Source organism: Sturnira hondurensis, unplaced genomic scaffold (assembly GCF_014824575.4).
Source record: "Sturnira hondurensis isolate 20B ecotype Veracruz unplaced genomic scaffold, ASM1482457v3 Scaffold0018728, whole genome shotgun sequence".
Classification (NCBI taxonomy): Eukaryota; Metazoa; Chordata; class Mammalia; order Chiroptera; family Phyllostomidae; genus Sturnira; species Sturnira hondurensis.
Genome location: NW_028091359.1, coordinates 181,988 through 203,321, shown reverse-complemented (window position 1 = coordinate 203,321; position 21,334 = coordinate 181,988). Strand labels below are relative to the sequence as shown.

General features: G+C 39.5%; 2 protein-coding genes and 1 long non-coding RNA gene across 3 annotated transcripts in view; 2 read left to right on the top strand and 1 right to left on the bottom strand.

Annotated features, from left to right (window-relative positions):
• HSF5 (heat shock transcription factor 5) overlaps positions 1–3,056 on the top strand; it is a 42,410-nt gene extending 39,354 nt beyond the window's left edge. Inside the window, exon 6 of the mRNA XM_037070231.1 lies at positions 802–3,056. Within this exon, the coding sequence (XP_036926126.1) occupies positions 802–872 (71 nt within the window). The 3' untranslated portion in view covers positions 873–3,056. The remainder of the gene's footprint in view (positions 1–801) is intronic.
• A 2,292-nt stretch (positions 3,057–5,348) lies between these two features.
• Positions 5,349–7,639, bottom strand: LOC119003491 (uncharacterized). Its single transcript, XR_005069976.1, has 4 exons — positions 7,568–7,639; positions 7,349–7,453; positions 6,962–7,010; positions 5,349–6,034 (listed from the first exon to the last, which is right to left on the bottom strand). It is a non-coding gene; the product is annotated as an uncharacterized LOC119003491 (long non-coding RNA).
• RNF43 (ring finger protein 43) overlaps positions 6,032–21,334 on the top strand; it is a 57,905-nt gene continuing 42,602 nt past the window's right edge. The window contains exon 1 of the mRNA XM_037069885.1: positions 6,032–8,043. Coding sequence (XP_036925780.1) covers positions 7,792–8,043 — 252 coding nt within the window. The 5' untranslated portion in view covers positions 6,032–7,791. The remainder of the gene's footprint in view (positions 8,044–21,334) is intronic.

The following is a 21,334-nucleotide window of genomic DNA, read 5'->3' as shown; positions in this document are numbered from 1 at the left end:
GCCACTAGGGTAAAATTGTAAATTTCAAGACCAACCTAAAAGGTTCCCTAGTAATATTATGACTTTAGAAGTTATGAACTAATTAGATTGAATCTAGAAGCGTCATTAGCATCCTCCTATTTCTGTCTGTGTTACTCAGATAAGCCATTTAGTCTACTTCTGTACCTGGGCTTAGCTTTTTGAGTGAGAGAACCTTGTACCTGAGCCAAAAGCTTACTTTTTTACTTGTTTCTGTTTTCAGTGAACCACTCTTTGCCTCCTGACCTCTGTGAAGTATGTGCTTTCTTTTTTACAAACAGTTCAGATTGGTGCTTTTTCGTTTTTTAATAAGAGATCACCTATGTTAGTCAATATGTGAAAAATTTGTGGGGGCAAACAACTTTGAAAAAATAGTGATTACTTATTTTAACATTGTATTTCTGAAGGCATTACTTTTTCATATTCCCACAGCCCACCCACCTAGTCTTTCAGCATCAAATAAATGAATTTTCATGTGTATTTTTCACTTGATCCCTTTGATGCTTTTCCTTAATTTTTCTCTTATAAGAAAAGGCATCTTAAATGAAAAAAGGCTTGGCCACATCGCTGAAGGGATGGAAACTTGAAACTTTGTTGGTCTCTTTGGGTTAACAAATGGGCTGCATCTGTGTGCTTTAGAAGTACAGGAATGCCCTAAAATTAGAATCTGATGAGATAATGATTTTAGAAACATAAGCAACTTGTTCTTCTTGTCTGAAGACTTGCCCATCAAATCCTCCAGTCTGAGAGGCCAAGACTGAGTAAACGAACCTTTCTTTTTAGATCTGCATCTGCTGGTGGACGTGGCCTGTAAGCAAGAGCACTTTCCAAAGGAGGAGGAGTTAAAAGAGTGAGGAATGGACGACATATGTGACATTCCAGCTGTGGCTGGAAGCAGGCTAGCCGTGCACATGACGTACTGTTGGGGTTTCTGCCGTTCTGTTAAGGAAAAATATATTTTTGTTTTGTTAATTGAGAATGTTGTTAATTGGAAATTTGGAATTTGGTATTTACCACAGCCGTTCAGTTCAGATTGTTTACCTTGACAAACACTAACCATCTAGCAGCTTTTCTCCCCCTGCTGCCCAGATCCCTTTTGGATGAAAATTCCTGGCCTTCTGTTTTAGCCCAGACGCATCTGCAAACTGCTGCATCTCTGGTACTGGAAAATCTGTGTGTGTGCTGATTTGTCATCTCGACACTCTCAGTTTACGGTCAGCACAACTCCAGTGGGGACTTGCAGTCCATTCGTTTCAAGTCACAGTGTGATTCTTTCAGAGAAGATTGTGTGAGAAATGAAGGCATATAAGGTCACCGAGATCACAGGTCCAAATGGTTCAGGAATTCTAGGGAAGAAACTCTGAAAAAGAGCTAATTTTCTAAGTGATTAACCAGGAAATGCTCTTAAGTTTTCAAGAGCAAGGCCTTGAAAAGGCCTTCCGTTCAAGAGCAAGGCCTCCGGACTTGGACCATCCATCACACTTAACAGCTTCTAATTATTTTATATTAATGGGAGCATTCTTCTATTTTCATATCTTTCTCTCATTTTAATGATTCATTATTATAAATGATAAGCTTTTGTTAATATATCACTTATTTAAATGTCTTTTAAAGAAAAGTATTTAACTTGTTTAATATATTTATAAATGCTGGTAGATTTAAGAGTTTTAAAACTTTATATTTTTATTGCTATTGTAGGATAGAAGGACAAAGGAGATATGTGTAATATTTTTACTTTGAGGGGAAATATACAATGTGTGAAAAAAACATTAAGAGATTTAAAACAGTGCCTTATTATTTTCATTTTTATGTTCAGTAAGTATAAATTCTCATCTCTATCAGATCTGGTGCACAAATGTTGGGATAAACTGATTAGTAGTCATTTAGCAGAAGCTTCACCTCCAGTATTTTTGGTAGTCCATGTCCAGTTGAAGCTTCTGCGGGAATTTCAGGCGGCGGGATGGACTCCTGACGTTCCTGCCGTACCCCTCTGTAGGACTCCACCTTTGAGTGGCGGGCCGTGGGGCTGGTTTTCAGGAGAGGTGCTTTTGTTGTTCCCTTTCTGTGATCTGTGATCGGTCCCTTGCTTGCTCATCATGGGGCAGCAAGAAACTCTCCGATTTAAAGTCTTTTAAATTGGCTAGGACTTTCTTACTGGTCTCTGCTTTAGTTTTCTGCACTGCAGATACACAAGGAAAGCCTAGGAATATGAAAGTAATTAAAAAGAAAAGACACTTAATGATATAAGTACTAGGTTAGCATTGTGGGTATCACAATTCATTGAATTGCATTGTGCCTCTCCAATGACGTCAAACCATAGAAGTGTTTCGGAAATAGTAGTTTTTTTGAAAAGGATGAGTTCTGTATTGGTGACTCAGTTTAGATCTGAAAGTAGGTTCTGAAAAGTGACTTATTTGGTCCATCTGATTCTAAATAGTTGATGTCCATGTGATGGGCATTTATTCATCTTTATTAGCAAGGTTTAAACAATGAACAGATTATCAAGACTTCTACATCTTTTAGCCAGACTATGTCTTATGGCAGAGTATATGAAGAGGAGACCCAATTTCCAAATGAAGGAACTTGGCTTTTTCTCTGTCGTGTTGAAAAGCTTATATACCGTGGTGCTATTTCTTCCTGTAAATATGCCTTTCTTAGCTTTGTATGTGTTGAAAGAGATAATATCTTTTGAGGAACATGTGTCAAGTAGGAACCTTAGCATGGATTTGGTTTCAGTGGTTTTAAGGCTTAATTAACTAAATGCCTTTATCAGCTTTCCAAACTTTTTAAAAATATGTATATGAACGCAACAGACCTAGGAGCTAGAGCCCCTGCCACACTCACATGCCCGCTGCTTAGCATCTAAAGCTATCATCACTGACTTGGGTAAAACGGAAAAAGAGAAAATAAAATCTTGGTGTGAATTAGCCAGTCGGGTCTGACACATACTAACAAGGTTCCTGACTCGCACTTCAGTGTTTCAGCACCTTAAGCGTGATCAGTCTTAATCAGTCAGCAATAAAGTAAGCGTTTCAACTTGACTTGTTGTCTTGCTTGTTTTTACTGTTTAATTGGTGATTATTGGAAACCTCAGTCATTATGACTATTAATCATAACAGTAAAGTTCAAAAGAGAATGTGCTCTGTTTTTCAAAGAACCTGACTTTTAAAGAAAATATGTCCTGGCTTTTTAATTGTTTCATTTGCACTTAAATAGAGATTGAATTTTTTAAGTGCCATTAAAGGACAATTCTTAGACATGTGTATAGAACCCTAGTTTTTCGGTAGAGGATGGATGGCCTTCAGTGACTTTAGTCCATCTGGATGTGAAAGTGAATACTGAAGGCTGGCTTGTCTTCTGTGTAAGAGTGGGTGGTGGATGTTGCCACAGTGACAGCGTCTTTATGACATCTCCGTGGAAGCCGCGGTGTACCAACCGCTGAGGGATAACTCCAAAGCGAACTCCAAAGCTGAGGGATAACTTAAAGCCAGAGAATAATTTTTCTTGCTTGTCAGTTCCAGTGAGCTAAACAGACACAGAATATCAGCGAATTAAACTACATAGAGATGTTCGGTTTGATCCCTAGTACCTCAGGGTACTGAGGTTCATGATACATGTTATTATCATTCCCAGATGTTAGACTTTCCTTAAGAGAGGGCAACCACATTTCTATTTTTACTTTCTTTCAACTAAATGTGTATGTTAACTCGGTTTGGTTCTCTTAATTCCTTTGAAAGATTTAAGCAGAAATAAGTAAGGTGCCCTGGCTTTGTAACTCAGTGGATTGAACATGGGCTGTGAATCATAAGGGTCACTGGTTCGATTCCCAGTCAGGCCATATAGCTGGGTTGCGGGCCAGGTCCCCAACATCGATGGGGGCCACATGAGAGGCAACCATACATTGATGTTTCTCTCCCTCTCTCCCTCCCTTCCCCTCTCTCTAAAAAATAAATAAATAAAATCTTTTAAAAAATAAGTAAGGCAAAGTCCATTAGTAGCTCACTTTTCTTTAGTTTAACTTTAAAAATATTGTGCATACATCATCTATAACAATGTATATTTTGCATTATTTATGCTGTACTATTAAATGGCATATATAAAATAAAAATATAAAACCATAACAGATTTTTAAAAATTCTCTCCAGAAGGATTAGATCTATTTCTATTCTTTAGAAAGGAGCTATAAAAGGTCTATACTTACATTATGCTCTTAATGTCCAACCAATAAAGAATAAGTTCTAAATTAAGAATTTACATTAGAATTTATCTCTCTACTCTAGGTTAGTTATTAGGCCTAAAATGTCAAAACTATCTCCATAAATCTTCTTTAGGGGAAAACTGCTCATGGTAAATAGACTACTCGTAATTTTTTTCTTTTAGGGGCATTATGTATTTTAATCCTTACAACAAACCTACAATGCAATTATTATTATCCACATTTAGCAAGTAATCAATATGTAAAATTTAAAAAATTTAAGATTGATGTTATGTGCTTCTTAACACAATTTAAAGAAGCACATAACAAATCTTAACCATTTTTTTACAAATCTTAACAATTTCTAAGTCTACTGTTCAGTAATGTTAACCACATTTACATCATTGTATGTGTGTACAATTTGGAAAGATTTTTGGCAGAGGTCAAGAAATGTTAGTGGCAATTAAATATAATCTGGTTAAATTGAAAACTGAAATGTTAGAAATATATTAGAAATGCATTGTTTCCCCCCTGGCTGGTGTAGCTCAGTGGACTGAGCACAGGCCTGCAAACCAAAGGATCGTGGTTCCACTCCCAGTCAGGGCACATGTCTGGGTTGCAGGCCAGTTCCCAGCAGGGGGCATGCAAGAGGCAACCATACATTGATATTTCTCTCCCTCTCTCCTTCCCTTACCCTCTAAAGATAAATAAATAAAATCTTTGAAGAAAAAAGAAATGCATTATTTCTAATGACAAGATTACTGGAAAGGCTATGTATAGTTCATGAATGTAGTAATCAGCCAAAAATTAGTTTTCTGTTTTCTACATTCTCATTAGGCATATACACTTGACTCCTTTGCTTGTATTTATGACAGACTTACCCACAGTCCTGCATGGAGGACATAGTTCTAGTCCAGAGTATTATTTCACCTCCCAGAGATATGAGAAGAAAATAGCAGATTCTAGACTTCTGACATCAATCTGATCTAAAAGCTCTACAGAGGCACAGTTTGGAAAAGAGCTGTTAAATTTAAGACAGTAAGCACTGAAGAAAAACTTCATAAAATAGAGTTCTTGCCAGGAGTGTAAACATAAGTACAATAAATCAGTAAGTATTATAGCACAGGATCACTTTATTCTGGCTTTGTGCCATTTATAGGCACTAAAACCCAGAAAGAGCAGAGATCTCTTTGAATTTATATTTACAAAACCCTTTGTCTATTCATCTTCTGGGTTTCCTTTTTTTCTTCCCCCCTCTCTCTACTTCCTCATACCACTGTGCTCTTAGGTGCAGAATCTGCTTAAATATCTGTTTGAGTGGCCCTGACTTACATGCGGTAGCTTGCCTACCCAGAGAAAGGAATTGAGGATTGAATTGGATGCAGTTTGACTGTGGCTCAGTAGAGGGAGTAGAGGAGCTGAGAGAAGGGAGAGCAAACGGACGTGTCTGGTTAACTGTGTGCGCGCCCAAGCCGAGGCGCCCAAGCCGAGCTGGAGCCAGCCGGGGGGAGGAGGGGCAGGATGGGGGGTGGTTGCCTCTAGCTGCTCCACCCTCACTTTGTGTCAGCAGGTAGAGAGCGTGATTGCAGTCTCAGGGGAGGGAGGCCGAGCTAGAACACCAATTACAAACCACAGGCTTCCTCCTCTAGGGAGGTGATCCAGAATTGTCTTTCTGGAAGGGAAGCACTCGAATCCTTCCGAACTTTCCAAGTCCATCCATGATTCAGAGATATTGCTTTCTCCCTCTGGGATTTTCTGTGTTCCTGATAGTGAACTGTTGCTTTGCTTCTTTGCTCTTTCAAGATTTGATCCTTTTATATGCTGTTCGGGGAGAAAAAGAACTTTTGTTAGGCGATTTCAGAAATGACTTTGGATTCTCTAAAAGTGTTTTTAGAGTTCTTGGGGACAGTAGCTCTAACCCTGGACTGAGTTTTTGCCTTTGACCTGCATGGATTATTTTTCCAGGCTTCGGAATTTCTCGGCACCTACCTGCAGTGCGGGGCCCTTGGTTTGGTTGCAGAGTAAGAAGGTGGAAGAATGAGCTGTACTTGGTTAAACAGTTGAAATCTTTTTTGAGCAGGATCTATAAAAGCGTAATTGAATTTGTTTCACACCCGTGGACTCCAGTGGGCCCGACAGCGCAACAGGTTTGCAGATTTCTTTTGAAACTCTTTTTTTTCCCCTCCCTCTGCCTCAGCAAAAGAAAGAATCTGTATAACAGGTTCATGTTCAATTGCTTGGCTTTTCAGCACTTATTCTGAAGACTTTATAAGATTTTTAAAATTTGACCTCTGAACACAGTGGGCTTTGTGATCGAAGTGCATTTATATTTACTTTACTAAGGATGCACATTTTAAATTTTTAAAATAAGGTTTTATTTGTACAGAGACCCAAATTCTCAAGTGTGCCTAGAAATAGCACAGATCTACCCTACTCAGGCTTTTTACTTTTTCAGAGTATCCTTAGAGACTGTAGGCTAATCACCTCCCTACTCCCCCTATCTTTTATACCCCACCCCCTCAAGGAATTTGAAAACGTGTTAGGAATAGTCCTTTGTTTTACTTATGAACCTAGAAAATTACAGATTATAAAATCAGGATAATAAAGTAGTTTCCAAAAGCATCTCATGGGAAATCAAAGTGCTTGGCATTCTCAAGCAGGAGACTAAAAGCTGGAACTCCTTAGAGAGAAAGAAAAGTAAAGATAGAAATACGGTCTTTAACTGAGAAAAATAATTGGAAAGCTAACCTTTTCAAACATTCTTCTAATTTGAAAGGTGGTGATACTCAGGATTATCCTGTAATATATAAAGACATAAATTACCACCTAATTTACAGGCAAATTTAGGTAGAACATAAAGACATTATAGTATATTTTAAGTTCATGAAAAGCATTGTAAATTCAATGGGCCTAGACCTTTGGCCACACAGCAATGCAGTTGAATGTGTAAACTTTTATGAATACATGTTGTAGCATCTTTAGACATCTCTCAAGGTGTGACCTGAAATGTTGTTCCCTCTCCTTCCCCATTTGAAAAATTCTCCTGCGATCTTTAGCCTTTTACCACTGACAAATTTTGAGGCTTAACAAGGACCATCTCTTCACTTTCTGAGCTGGAGTTTTTTTTACTCTTACCTTCAATGCATGGCCTTAGTTGTTTACTTTGCCTTGTTTTGTTCATTAACATTGGGTTTAGTGGCTGGACAACTTGATGCATATGGAAGACCAGCATGCAGTGATCTGACATAATAAAAATTCAGCATGTGACATTCAACCTCAAGCAAAGTTGGAAATTCCAAAGAGAAGTGGTGGTATCTTTGCTAATAATAGTGAAGATGGGAGAAAATGACATACCTGCAGCGGAAGTGGGCTGAAAATACCCTCTTCCCTGCCAGATCAGGAATGCCACCTGTTCTTGGGAATATACTTTAGAGAAAGGGCCAAAACTATGGCTGGGGTTTCTGAAACTGAAGCATAAATTCTCTCTTCCTTCATTTGTCTGGATCCGAGAAGCTGCGTTTGGTATTAGCTAGTGGAAGCGGAATGTATGGCCGAAGTGCATTGCTGCAGCTGGTAGCATGAGTGGTGGCCACCAGCTGCAGCTGGCTGCCCTCTGGCCCTGGCTGCTGATGGCTACCCTGCAGGCAGGCTTCGGACACACGGGACTGGCACTGGCGGCAGCGGCGGAGTCTGAAAGATCAACAGAGCAGAAGGCTATTATCAGAGTGATCCCCTTGAAAATGGACCCTACAGGAAAACTGAATCTCACTTTGGAAGGCGTGTTTGCTGGTGTTGCTGAAATAACTCCAGCAGAAGGAAAATTAATGCAGGTAAGGACACCTTTCTTAAATTTGACTTTCCAGCTGTTTGAAATATGCCTTTCTCCTTGTATCTCCCAAACCAAATACTATATTGGAGGGCTTCTATGGCTTACCTTTTTTTATTTGTTCCATCCTATAAGGATATTGCCTTATTGGCATTCTAAAGCAAATTCTGACTTTATACTCGAGAAGAAACATATAAATCCTACATTTTAGAAGATCACCTGCTTATTTTTAGCTCTGATGATTACATTTCATTTTTAGATACACATAATAAGACCCTTCTTTGCAAGTGATACATTCTGGACATAGTATTTTGATAGGTGAAATATATAGGCTTGTATTTAATTGAGGACTGTTTAAATTTGAAGTGAGCCCTAGGGAGGTGGATTTTAATGGTCAGCAGCACTCTGAAATTCTGGAATGCCCCCGGAGCGTGGTTGGTCACTGTGTCACTTTTGAAAATCAGTCAAGCTTGGGTGCTCCCACTGGCTCTACACCTCAGGTGGCGCCCGTTGCTGAGCCCAAAATGGAGAGGCCTGGGTCACAAAATGGACACAAGGTGCAAACTTGCCTCCTGATCCCTTTGGCATCGTCTGTACATAATTTTATGATTTTCAGACACTTAACACTGAACATTTTTCTATTGATGCCCAAAGTTTCTCGGACACAGTTTTTCAGGCTTTCAGGCTGTGAATTTTGCCTATCACTCATTCAAAGCGTGCTCTTTCTGTGTTGAATTTATGAACTGAGGAGGCCCATGGCGTTTCACAGGTGAATTGCTCATTCCCTCAGTGAGGACAGAGCCTAGACGGCTGGGTCTTGGCAATGTGGCCTCCCAGGATTTTATTCCATAAAATTATGTTGTTGGTTTATCGATTAAACTTTATTTATGAAAGGACAACTCTTGCTGTACCTCTTGGACACAGGTTGAAATGTTGTTAAATATGATTTATCTCGACATCCAAGCTCAAATTTCTGTTTTCTGGTATGAACAGAACCAAAGTATGAGATGAATTTTAATTCTGGTCTTTTTTGAGAAAGAAGGTGAGAGTTTTGAACAATTTCTAGAACTCCCTTTCCAGGCATGGATTTTATGTTTATGATTTAGTGGTTCTTCGTCATTACTTTCTAGGCAATATTTTGAAGGTGGGATAAGTGAAGTGGAGGAAGAATTGGGTGAAATGGAAGGCCCTGCTATTTAGAAAAATAAACGGGGAAAGAGCATGTATCTGGAAAAAAGGGCCTAAGAATTTTTGCATAAGAGTCTAAATCATTTAGTTTGCACTCTATGATGGCATTAGGAACATTTAAAAGTTGAAACATAAATCATTGTGAATGCAACAATTAGAAAGGAAACTTTCTTTCTGACCATGCCTAGGTAGTTCCCTGAATCGTGAAGTGCGGGCTTCGTTTTATAACCTTAGCTATTTTACTGTGCAACTCTGTTTTGGTCTCTGAGGTCTTTGGGAGCTGTACTAAGCCTTGTGCCTTATTAATGTCCTGTGGCAGCAGCATGTTCAATGGGTTAATTATATACTGCGTAAAATAGTGTCCTCTTTCTTTTAAATTTTTTCTTCTGTCTTAAAGCTCCATGTAAAGTTTCTGTGTATTCACAGAGGAAACGGTATGTTAGAGGCACTCACTCGCTGGCATTCTCTTTGCCACTTCTTATTTTGCCAGTCATTATCGTATCTTCTCTTATTCTGCCCCTTTCCTCAGTGGTAACGTTTGCTAATTTTTTAAACGGTTAATATTGAGCGTCTTAGCATACGTTAAGTATTGTTTCTTTATTTTGAGAAGAGGGAGTTTCATTGTATCTGTTATTTAGTAAAGGCCTCTCAGGCTTTTACAGAGGTTTGTGTCATTGGCAACTTTCAGTCTTTCTTTACCTTTTCTGTCCACACAAGCATCTTCTAGGTCATTAATAAATAAACTTGTAAACTAGCCTAGTATTAATCTCTCATGACTATCAGTATCGTTCCTGGTTTATGGTCTATTAATCAATCTTTAATCCAGAATAGTTACTAAATTTTCTGAATAGTGTCTATGAGACAATTATGTTTTAAAAAACCTTTCGAATGGTAAGCATCCATTCTTTTTTATCCACTGTTGGATGAACTTGTTCAAAGAACTCCAGTGTATTGGGGGCACGTAGTTTTACACGCCTGGAATCCACGCTGTTCACTCCTTATCAGATCATGCAGCAGCTCAGGTGCACTCATCTGTGGTTAACCAAGCCTTCCACGTAACAGGAGTTCTGCGCGTGTCCCCAGGAGCTGTGCTTTGCTGCACTGCAGCTGTTTTGGTGAATGGCTGTACCCTGGTGTCACAAATCTAAAGGGCTCTTCTCTGTTGGTTTTAAGGGATTTTGGACAAGTCTACGCATCCTTCTACCTATGAATGAATTATTCTAGCTGCCTGGTAATTTTGATTGTCTCCGAAGGCGCAGTCAGGTCTTTGTAGACCTGGGGATGCTATGGATTGGAAAATGTGAAGGTATGAAAACAGGGATTTAAAAAAAAATCCTTGTGGTTTCTGGAATTTTCAGAGAGTTTCAGAAAAATCTAACATTCTGCTCAATTAATTCAAGGTAGGTACAGTTTCATAAGGGACAAATTAACTAGATTTCCCCTTGTATTACAATTTTACTTTTTCTTAGACATCCCTTGACAGGGTGCCCGCCGTTTGTTTAGTAATGAAACGGACCATAGAATTGTCTCTAAAATAACTGTACTTGTGTCAGCTTCATCTGATGGCTGTGTGTACGAGGACATTGGAGTCCAGGCCTTGGTGAGTTTTTGTCCCGAGTCTTATGCCTCACTCTTTGTGCTCAGGTTTCTTCTTACCCACAGTAATACCCCTCTTACAAGATATGTTTAAAGTTTTAAACTGTAGTATTCTCTTTAGAGTACTAAAGGAAAGTCAAACTGGAAGAGGAAATGCAGCCCGGGCTACTTCTTCCATTTCAAACCTCCCCATCTGAGCCCTGACCAAACTAAATTGGTTTTCTTTCTTTTCTGCCCAAGAGGCTGCTGCTTTGCATTACCAGAGCATTTCACATCTCTGTGTGAGTTGCTGTTGTCTGGGAAGTGCCTCCTTCTTAGGTTTGCCCTGCATTTGCCACAATCTTTGTCTCCTTCTTTCTTCTGATCACCTTCCACCTCTTTGTCTGTGTTTCCACTTAATGTTTGCATTTAGGACAACCTTCCTTCTGCTGCTGTTCTGATCAGTTATTTTCCTAACTAGCCGTCAACAGTGTTTTTAACTCTGTGTAGTGATGGATATGAACTAAACTTATTGTATAATTATTTCACAATATATACCTATATCAAATCATGTTTACATCTAAAACTAGTGCAGTGCTATATGTCGATTACATCTCAATTAAAAAAGAGAGAGACAAAGTGGGAGACCAAAAAGAAAATCCATCTCAAGGAAACTTTCCAGATTTCCTCATTACTTGGCCAGTGACTGATAAAGAGCACTAAACAATAGTGATTATAACTCCTTGCAATCTTTTACTTTTCATTTGAGTATATTCTCCTGGTTTATAGCATTGTAGACGGTAAACATACTGGACATCCAGTTTTCTAGTTTGTTTACTTCTTTCCAATGTTTGTTTATATTATTTCTGGTAATATGGTTGCTACCACTTCTAAAAATGATTACAGTCTTATTTTCTTTCTTAATATTTTTCCTTATTCATAAATATTACTAATTGGAGGGACAACTCAAATGAATCTTTTCTTCTCAAAGCAAAAGAGCTGGAGGATCTGAATGTGGTGCAAGAGAGGTTACCAATTGGACTGTTACACTCTTCCTGCTCAGCTGGTTGTCCTGGATTGTCTTAGGCTTCAGGATAAAGTGATGATCAAGATTAGAATGCGCTGCCTGGAGGCTTCAGACCCAGGGTGGGAGCTGTGTTAGCTCAGCATTTGGGCAGCAGCAGTGAGCACCTCCTGGACCTGTTCCCCCTTGCATGAGGTCTCTGCTTGCCCCTTCGTTTACCTATTAGGCAACACCTTGTCCTCTCATCTTTGCATTTTTACTTTCTTTGTTGTCAGGTCCTGAAATGAATTATTTGGGAAGGGAGAAAAAACTTTATTACCAAGTTTTGGGCAAAGCCAGAGAGATAATGCTATATAGCAAAACTGTAGTTGACAAAGCTACTGAACTGTGACTCAAGGGACCGACTTTCATCTCTGACTCTGCTACTAGGTTGTCTGGGTGATTTGGGACAAAATGGTTCACCTTTCTAGGCTTTAGAATCTATATCTATAAAATTGAGGGATTGAAACATGATCATAACAAGCTCAGGTTGTGATCGTTACACATATTAGCTCGTCGAATCTTCCTGATAAGTCATGAAAGAAGTGAAATGCAGTACCTTTATTTTTCACATTTTACAGATAAGGAAACTGGAGCTTAAACTGTTGGTACCTGCCAAGGTCATGACCGCAGTTAGTAGGTTACATAGTTGAAACTTGAACCCTAAAGCCTGTGCTTTTCTAGCTCTAAAATTCTATACATCTAAGAATGCCGTAGATGAGCAGAACACCAGCCTAGGCTTTGTATGAGTGATTCATTCCTTTCTGCAATAGAAAGGAGTGATAGTAATGAGTATGATTCGCCAAGATTGATCCAGAAAACACAATACCCTGCTAACTTCCAGAAACCTCTGTACTTCTTCTGTTCTGTCATTTGTGTTTCATTTGTGAAGATATTTGTGAAGCAGAATGTTTATTTGCTCAGTATCTCCCTTTTAAAGTAACAACGTCTTTTTCTTCATTTTATAACAGTCTATGGTAAATTAGCTAACATAGGAACCCGCCATCACTTTTGAAACAACATGCATCTGACTGCCATTACTCAAGTTCCTTAGAAGCAGAGATTTCAAAGGTTTTTGCATTGAGGCCAGCCTTTTAAAGAAGTGTTAATACTCAAAGCACAGGCACCTCTCATTTATGTTAATGAAGGTAGGTGCAGATAATCCAATTAATTTGTAATTGACTTTGGAACATAGTCAGAAGTACCCATCAGACATAATTCTTCTGCGTGCACTATCTCCGGTGCTTGCCTCCTGCGGTGCCAGCTCAGAGCCTTCTGACCTGTCTTTGTTGTTAGAAGCCTGGCGCCCAGAGGAGAGAAGGAAGCTGCAGGATATTTTTTATGACAAATTTTCAAGTTAAGAAGATATCTCTTTTATAAGCACTCATCCAACAGATTTGTTATACAATGGTGTCATACTTCATGTGGATTCCAGCAAAAACTGTGTGTGTTCATATTTGTAAAGCTCTGTGGTCAGGAGGAGGTAATGAATGACCTGCGCCCAGTTATTGTCCCTCTCAGTCTGTTCAGTGTTCAGTTAGCTGGTCCCGGAGGTAGGTACTTCATTGGTTTTTATAGTAAAGTATGCATGTGCATGCGTGCGTGTCATAATTTTCTCTCTCTAAAAATTAGCCATAGTTTATTTTGTATAGACTATTAAGGATATTCCTAGGACTTACGGTTAGGTTTGTTTTTAATAGGTTTTGCCTTTATATTTTATTCACCGGAAAGTGTTTTTCGAAACTTGTTTTGTTTTTCTCTATTATTGCCTTCAGACTGCTAAGTACAGTAGGGAAAAAGATGTATAAATGACCAGTGTACTACTATAAATGTTCTGTCAGGAACCAGAATTGGTAACAGGGTATTGTTAGAGAAGAATGTGACAATGATGTTCCATTGAATTTATATATTTTCTTCCAAGAAGCTTAAAATGGTTCACTAATATGTGCAAGCCAAATGAGAACAGGTGATATTTACTTCATTTTACAGAAAATAAAACAAGATGGGGAAGAGAAAGCAAGTAAGTTACCTGAGAACAAAGTTGCAGAGAGATGGACCCAATCCGATTTGTAGGAAATAGAGGAGTAATCCAATTTTTAAGGTACCTGAGGGTGCGGATTTCTCAGGGATCAATTCGACTGAGTGAGACTCCTACAAAGCTAAAATATGGTCAGTGGCTGAGATATCCTCTACTTGGATCTGTACTGCTCAACGTGATAATTCCGTCAAAAGAACTATTGGTGAAACAGTTTATCAACTTTATGTCTCAAAAAGCCCAAGAGCTAATGCTCTGACCATTCATTGTTCTTCTGAGAAAGGTAATGAGAGTAAAAGCCAGTCTGTACAGTGAGCCCTAGGGCATTTCAGGGTCTGGCCTGGCACCCCCACCTCTTCCCTCTCCCCTTCACTTGGCTCTAGCACTCTGACCTTCAACTGTCCTTCAATTAAACCAGGCATGCTTTCCCCTCAGGACCTTCCCCTTTACTAGTCCCACTTACACCCCAGTTATTTTCTTCTCTTAGTCTTTCTACTGTCACTCCCAAGTGTCAAATGTACCTTCTCAATGACGCTTGCTTAGACCATCCTGTTTCAAAGGGTTCTTCCTATTCCCCGGAGTCATATTCTCCTCTGCTTTATTTTTCTTTATAAACTTATTGCCCTGTGACATACTGTAGTGTTTTGCTGCTACAGTTGTGGGGCTCCCCTCATAGACTACGAGCTCTATGAAAGCAGGAATTTTTGTCTCTTCGGTTCAGAGCTGTATTCTTGGGAATAGTGCCTTAGTATATACTTGGATAGTGCCTCAGACGTAGTAGAGAGTCAATAAATATTTATTGAATGAACACGAGGAACATTATGGTGCTGACTCTGATTGCTGGGGAATAACTTGAGGGTGAAACAGATTTATTTGTCCTACCATATTTTAAGCAGACCATGAGCTCAGTTCTTCTGAGTGCTTTGGGTTTGGTGTAGCACGCTCCATTCCTTTACTCCTCGGTCTTACTGGCAGCGTCTCCTAATTCAATCATTTCATTTTACAGAGGAAGAAACAGACTCAGAGATATTAGTGGTCTGCCAAAGAACTGCCAATCTCCTGCCACATCTTCCTGGCCAGTATTTTTAGTAAACCTTACTTATTTATTTTAAATTGTTTTGGGTCATTGCAGGGAGATTAAAAAATCAGGTGTTGGCATACACATTCCCCTGGACATTCCATTAAGAAGATATTATAGACTGCCATGGGGTCTCTTTCCTCTTTGGTCTATAGACAATTAGAAGGCATACTTTAAAACAAGTGAACAGCCCTGGCTGGTGTAGCTCAGTGGGTTAAGCGTGGGCTTGCGAACCAGAGGATGGTGGTTTGATTCCCAGTCAGGGCACATGCCTGGTTTGCAGGGGACACACGAGAGGCAACCATACATTGATGTTTCTCTCCCTCTCTCCTTCCCTTCCCCTCTAAACATAAATAAATAAAATGTAAAAAACAAATGAAAAATATCTCGCTGCAACTGAGGACTACTGTGTTTGGTACAGATGTCATTTATTCTGCTGTAGAATCAGGACACAGCAGTAGAGGCTCTTTATGCAGTATAGGCTGGAAATCTCACTGACTGGGGTGGTGCTGGATTCTCTTGATGTCTTATAATGTGGGCGCCTACTGTGTACCAACTGCTACTGTGGCCGGTCCTCTAAGATCAAAAAGAACAACCCTAGTCTGGCCCAACCAAGGAGATTTCAGCTTAAACAGCAGAAGGCAGCATGTGCTGGATGCCAAACGAGGGATGCTGCCGTAGACACATTGGAATGCTGATTTTCATGTTCTCAGGAGTCATTGAAATGACTTCGGTAGTTCTGCCTTCAGATGTCCCCTATGACCAAAGGAAAAACAAACTTTTAACCCAGGCAACTTAAAGCTGGACGGCAACTAAACCAATCATACCTTCTACTTTTCTCTGTTCTCAGTTAAATATAGGTTATAATATGGCCTGTATAAACATTCCTGTATGTATGATACTCACCTGTAGTGTTTTGTTTAGAAGTCCAAGTAACTAAACATCATGGTTTTCTTTTCAGATTCCAAACAGACTTCCTAAAATGTGCAAGAATTTCCTTCTAAATTATAGTAAACTTAAAAAAGAAAAGTTGAGCCAGAAATAGAATTCAACATATTGGGAGTTCTTTTGAATTGATAATCTCACAGACTCACTTTTAATTCTTCAAAACTGCATAAGGAAGAAATAAATAGTAAGACCGTAGAATGTGAAGAGTATATGAATATCATCTTGATTCAGCAAAATTTGTTTTTAATACCAAGATTTTAAAAAATTATTGATTTTAGTCATTAGTACCTGTTATTCCCATTCTCTGAAATTTGTTGATTTTAGTACTATATGAGGGATATAGAGACAAACTCAAGAAGAATGTTGACAACATTGACAACATTATGACAACATTAGATTATTACTTGCTGTAAAGTTTGTAAACTGTATGGTATACATTATATATATTTTTATCATCATTAGAGATTATATAGAATTTAGTTGTCCCCTTTGGGCATGTGAAAAGTCCATAGGTGATTTATATCCATTTAAAAAGCGAAAGCAGCCCTGACTGGCATGGCTCAGTTGGTTGGGCATTGTCCTGCCAGGCAAAAGGTCACTGGTTTGATTCCTGGTGAGGGCACATGCCTAGGTTGCGGGTTGGGTTCTCCCTGGTCAGAGCATGTGCAAGAGGCAACCAATTGATGTTTCTCTCCTTCTCTTTCTCCTTTCCTTCCTCTCTCGCTATAAATAAATAGATATATAGATAGATAAATCTTAAAAAAAAAGTAAAAGTAAGTCACTTAACCTTTCATATGTTGGGGTAGGTTAGGTAGAGTAACTAAATATTCTCTAAGATCCTTTCCAGCTCTAAACATTAATTTAAATATTTTAATTTCAGTGTTTTATTTTATTTTTATTATTTTTTTACTTTTTTAATTGAATTTATTGTGGTGACATTGGTTAATAAACTTATATGGGTTTCAGGTGTACAATTCTATAACACATCATCTGTGTATTGTATTGAGTGTTCCCCACCCACCAGTTCTGAACATTTATAGTTTATGCTTTTTTTAGAAATAGACTTTGTATACTAAAGGGGCATGTAACGTGCTTATTTATTCCTTTCCCATGAGATAAAAAAAATTTGTTTGGTAGTTGGTACAAAAGTCACTTAAAGTCACACAAAAGATTGGTAGCAAAACTAAGCATCAGACTCAGCTTATGCCTCTTCCTTTGGTCCTTTGCTGTCTTTACATTCAGTTAACACACACACATACACACACAAAAGAATTTTTTTCTGGAGCTTTGTCTTTTAAAATATCTGTAGTGGATTGAGGACCCTGTTTCTGAATCATTCAAGGATGTCCCAGTGGCTAAAACCACTCTGACTTCAGTCACTTCTATCATAAACCTACTCTAAGTGATTCTGAATCTCCGGGAAGGACCCTAGTAGTGGAAGGGGAAGGATGCATCTGATCCTGAACCACTTTGTGAAGTTGAATTTTTAGAGATAAGCTGAATAGTTACTGTACTATAAATAAGATTTGAGAACAGCTGGTAGCTGTGTGAGGCTGGGGGATAGAGTTCTAGTGTGTAAGCATCTGGAGACACCTGGGAGGAGTGAAAATGGGGCCATCTGATTAGGAACTATGCCGTGTTATTAAACCGTGACTTTCTGCATTGTGTGTCCCTGGAGTTGGAAAACTGCTGCGGAAAAAAAAAGACGGCTGCTCTGCTGAGGGTTGTACAGTAGACACAAAAGCGTCTTCTTAGAGGCCTGCCGCAGAGGCAGCTTGTACAGGCAGGCCCAGTCCTCTCAAAGACTGGGAATCAGATTCTTTCCCCAGGGGGTTTCCAACTAGTTTGCACTTCAGAAAAATTTTTTCTTTCTCCTGCTATTTACTCCCTGCAAAGAATTTTCTTTCAGCCAAAGAAATTGTTTTATAATCAGAGATTCTTGTCCTTAGTTGTTGGACATCAAAGAAAGTTTGGAGGAGACTGGGGGGATTATGTGAGTGCTTAGAATTTATTTTGAATGCAGAGTTGCAACATTAGCAAGTCCCCCAAAGAATATACTCATCTCAGAGCTGAGAGAGAGCCTGTAAAACTGAGTCTGTACTCTTCCTTGAATGGATATACCCCTAAGACACAACTGAGTTGAGTAGCCCTATCTGGACTTACCTTCTGTGTGTTTGGTTCTTGAAGTCCTTACTGGAAGAAGTAACCTTCCTCTACCTGCTCTTTTACAACTTGATATGAGGAAACCTCATATTCTATTAATAAGCTTGAAACAACAACAAAACCACCTTTTTAAACCTTCAGTGCTTCAAATCTTGGGGATTTGGGGTTTCTCCCAGGGCTGTTGATGATATCACCAATGTTGGGAGCCGCATTCCCTGCATACCCTACTGCCTCTGAGGTGTTGATGATGTCATTTTCACCCACAAAGGAAAACCTTAGCACCCCGAGGGCCTGAACTCAGGTCTTGGCAGGTAAATGAAGGAGGAACTTACTTTTGGATTTAAAGTGTTTGGTTGCGTCAGGCACAAAGAGGCACAACCATGTTAAGTGCTAGCTTCACGGCCTCATCTCTGGGGCCTGAATAGACCATTTATCATTTAGGGAGAATTAAAGCTGTGACTTAGAAATTATTTACTAGGTAAGAACAATGATTCATTGAATATTTTGGTTCTTGCACTTTGGGACATTTACAGGGCATTGTTCTCAGAGGTTATGGCTCCTTCTTAAATATCCTTCTCTGGATCCATAAATTTTTCCAAGCTGTTCTGGAACCCATTTCAGATTATCTAACTTTTTTCCCTAGGGCAGATTAATAACAGCAAAAACAAGAATTAGGGGAAAAGTAAAGCAATGGATAGATGAGATGCAGGCAGAATTATGCCCTGGGCAAAGTATGTTCTTGTTATTTTAATCTTGGCTCTGTGATTATGAACAGAAGAAAGTATTTGCTCTAGAAGACTTCCAATCTCTTCCTAGCCCTTCATCGCAACCACAAAGTGGTGGTTGGAAATAGAATTCCAAGAACACCAAAAATGCTCACAATTTCCCATAGTGGCGGCTGCAGCGCTCCCACAAAGATCCTCTGAGCACTCTTCCTCAGAGCCTTCCTGCGGTGGTCAGGAGCCCACATCAGCACCAAGGCTCGCCCTGAAGACAGACCTGGTAAAAATGTCAGTTGTCTATCTTGGCCACCAGAAACAATCCTTTATATTTCTACTCCATCCTGAACTAACATGCTCTAGTTTTGTTTTAGACAAAGACGGCCTCTTTGATGGAATCATCCACTGCCGAAGCCTCATGAAATTTTAAACTCGCTAGTTTGTACTAGGAAGGTATGTCAGGGCGTGCGGGTAAGGCACGATTTGCCAAAGGTCTTTATTCGACTCAGCAGTGCTAGCTGGCCTGTGTTGCTCCTGTGCAGGTATGAGATTACAGTTTGGGGAGTTATTTTACAATAAGAATTTATGTGTACATTTCACTGAAATGTAAGTGTCCCTTTAGTTTATACAGGGGAATGGGAAGGGCATTGAACTACAGGGGAGGAGTCCAACCTGCAATTGACCTTTCGTTTTTGTAATCTTATTTCTCTTGAGTCGATGTATGCTTGAACCAAATTAGTGTTCCTATGTGAAATGCCCTAGTTTGTCAAGCAGTATCAATCTTCAAGGTATGGAACAGGATTTGGCATTTTGTTTCCATTTTTATTGTTTTTTTTCTAAAGGGAAGTTTGAGCTGGAGCCTGTCTGGCAGGATTCCATATTTCTACCAAACCACCTGTCCTGACAGAGACAATGGAATCAAAAGTCAAGTTCTTTATGACTGCACCTGCCTTGTAAGTGCTGCCAGGAGATCTGATTTTCTCCTGTAACCAAACTACCCAGAAACCACACAGTACCTGGCGCCTAAGCAGTGGGTGCACACAGGCCAAAACTGGGTCGTCCCAATTCCCGGATGACACATGAGTGCCCCCATTGACTGCGGAGGTGTTTGTGGCACTGCATTCAGTGACTATTCTACTGTTTAATCAAATGGAAGAGATGTAAATTTCTGGTTCACTTGTTTTTTAAGGCTTTTGTGAGGATTTTCATGATAATCATTTGGTGATTTATTATTAGGAAATTGCCCTCTGTGTGTATGCATGCAGTAGACATGCAGGAGAGTGCTGTCTATCCGCAAGAGACCAGAAGCACGTCTCCAGAGTCAGAACGCCATGCAGCGCTTCCGGGGCATGAGAAGCTGCCATTTGTCCCTGCTTCTTTTGTCCTTTTCTCAGAAATGCAAGTTACCCTATGGGCCACCAGTTGACTGTTCTCTGATGAAGCAATTGTTTCAGAGGCAATCTAACTTCCTTGATGAGGATTCTTTTTTCTTTTGAATTATCAGAGTGTTTCTTGGGTTTCCTTAGGGTGGAATTACTTCATTATCTTCTAACTTTATGTATACCTGGAGGCCTTCTGGCCTAAGAGTATAATTTTTATCACCAATCAGATAATTGAAGATAATGTGCCCATCAAATGGTGCTCTTTGCACGGTATCCACATATAACGATATAATACGATAATAAGGCATAAAGGGCATTCTACAACGAGTTGCGACATCCCACAGTCAAAAGAGCTCTCGGTCGTCTTGTGTTTGAATGTCTGCTCTGACCCTTCTTAGCTTTATGACCTTAAGGAAAATTGCTTAACCTCTTTGAGCCTGTGTCCTCGGGAGTAAAATGGGAATAATAATAGTAAATACTCTGCCTACAAGAAACGAAATAATGTATGAGAATTGTCTTTGAAAATTGCAAATGTAAGGTTTTATTGTTATCAATAATAGACGAGATCCTTTAAAAAATATTTTATTTACTTTTAGAGAGAGGGGAAAGGAGGGAGAAGGAGAGGGAGAGAAACATTGATCAGCTGCCTCTTACACGCCCCCTGACTGGGGACCAGGTCTGCAACCCAGACATGTGCCCTGACCAGGAGTCGGACCGGCAACCCTTCTCTTTATGGTACAACACCTGAGTCACACTGGTCAGGGATGGAGATCTTTCACACTCACCTAATTACTGTAAGAAATACAAAGTTTGAAGGTTATTGATTTGGGACCACTTAACTTATTTGGATTCATTTTGGCACTATCCTAAAATAACTAGGCAAGACTGCTTGTATGTTTTAATGTAGCTAAAGCTTCAATTTAAAATTTTGTAGGCCAAAGGACTGGTTAAATATTACCATAATGTGGTCATAGGTAGCCTCAGTGTCTTAGAGAGTGACTAATAGTGTACAGGTTCTAGGCTGGGAACAACTTAAGTTCTGTTGCCGCCTTGCTTGTGCCAGGGTGAATCACTTGCCCTCTCTGGATCTTCGTGCAAGTGGCTGCTCTACGCTGGGAAGCCCATCCGCTCTATCCCATGATCA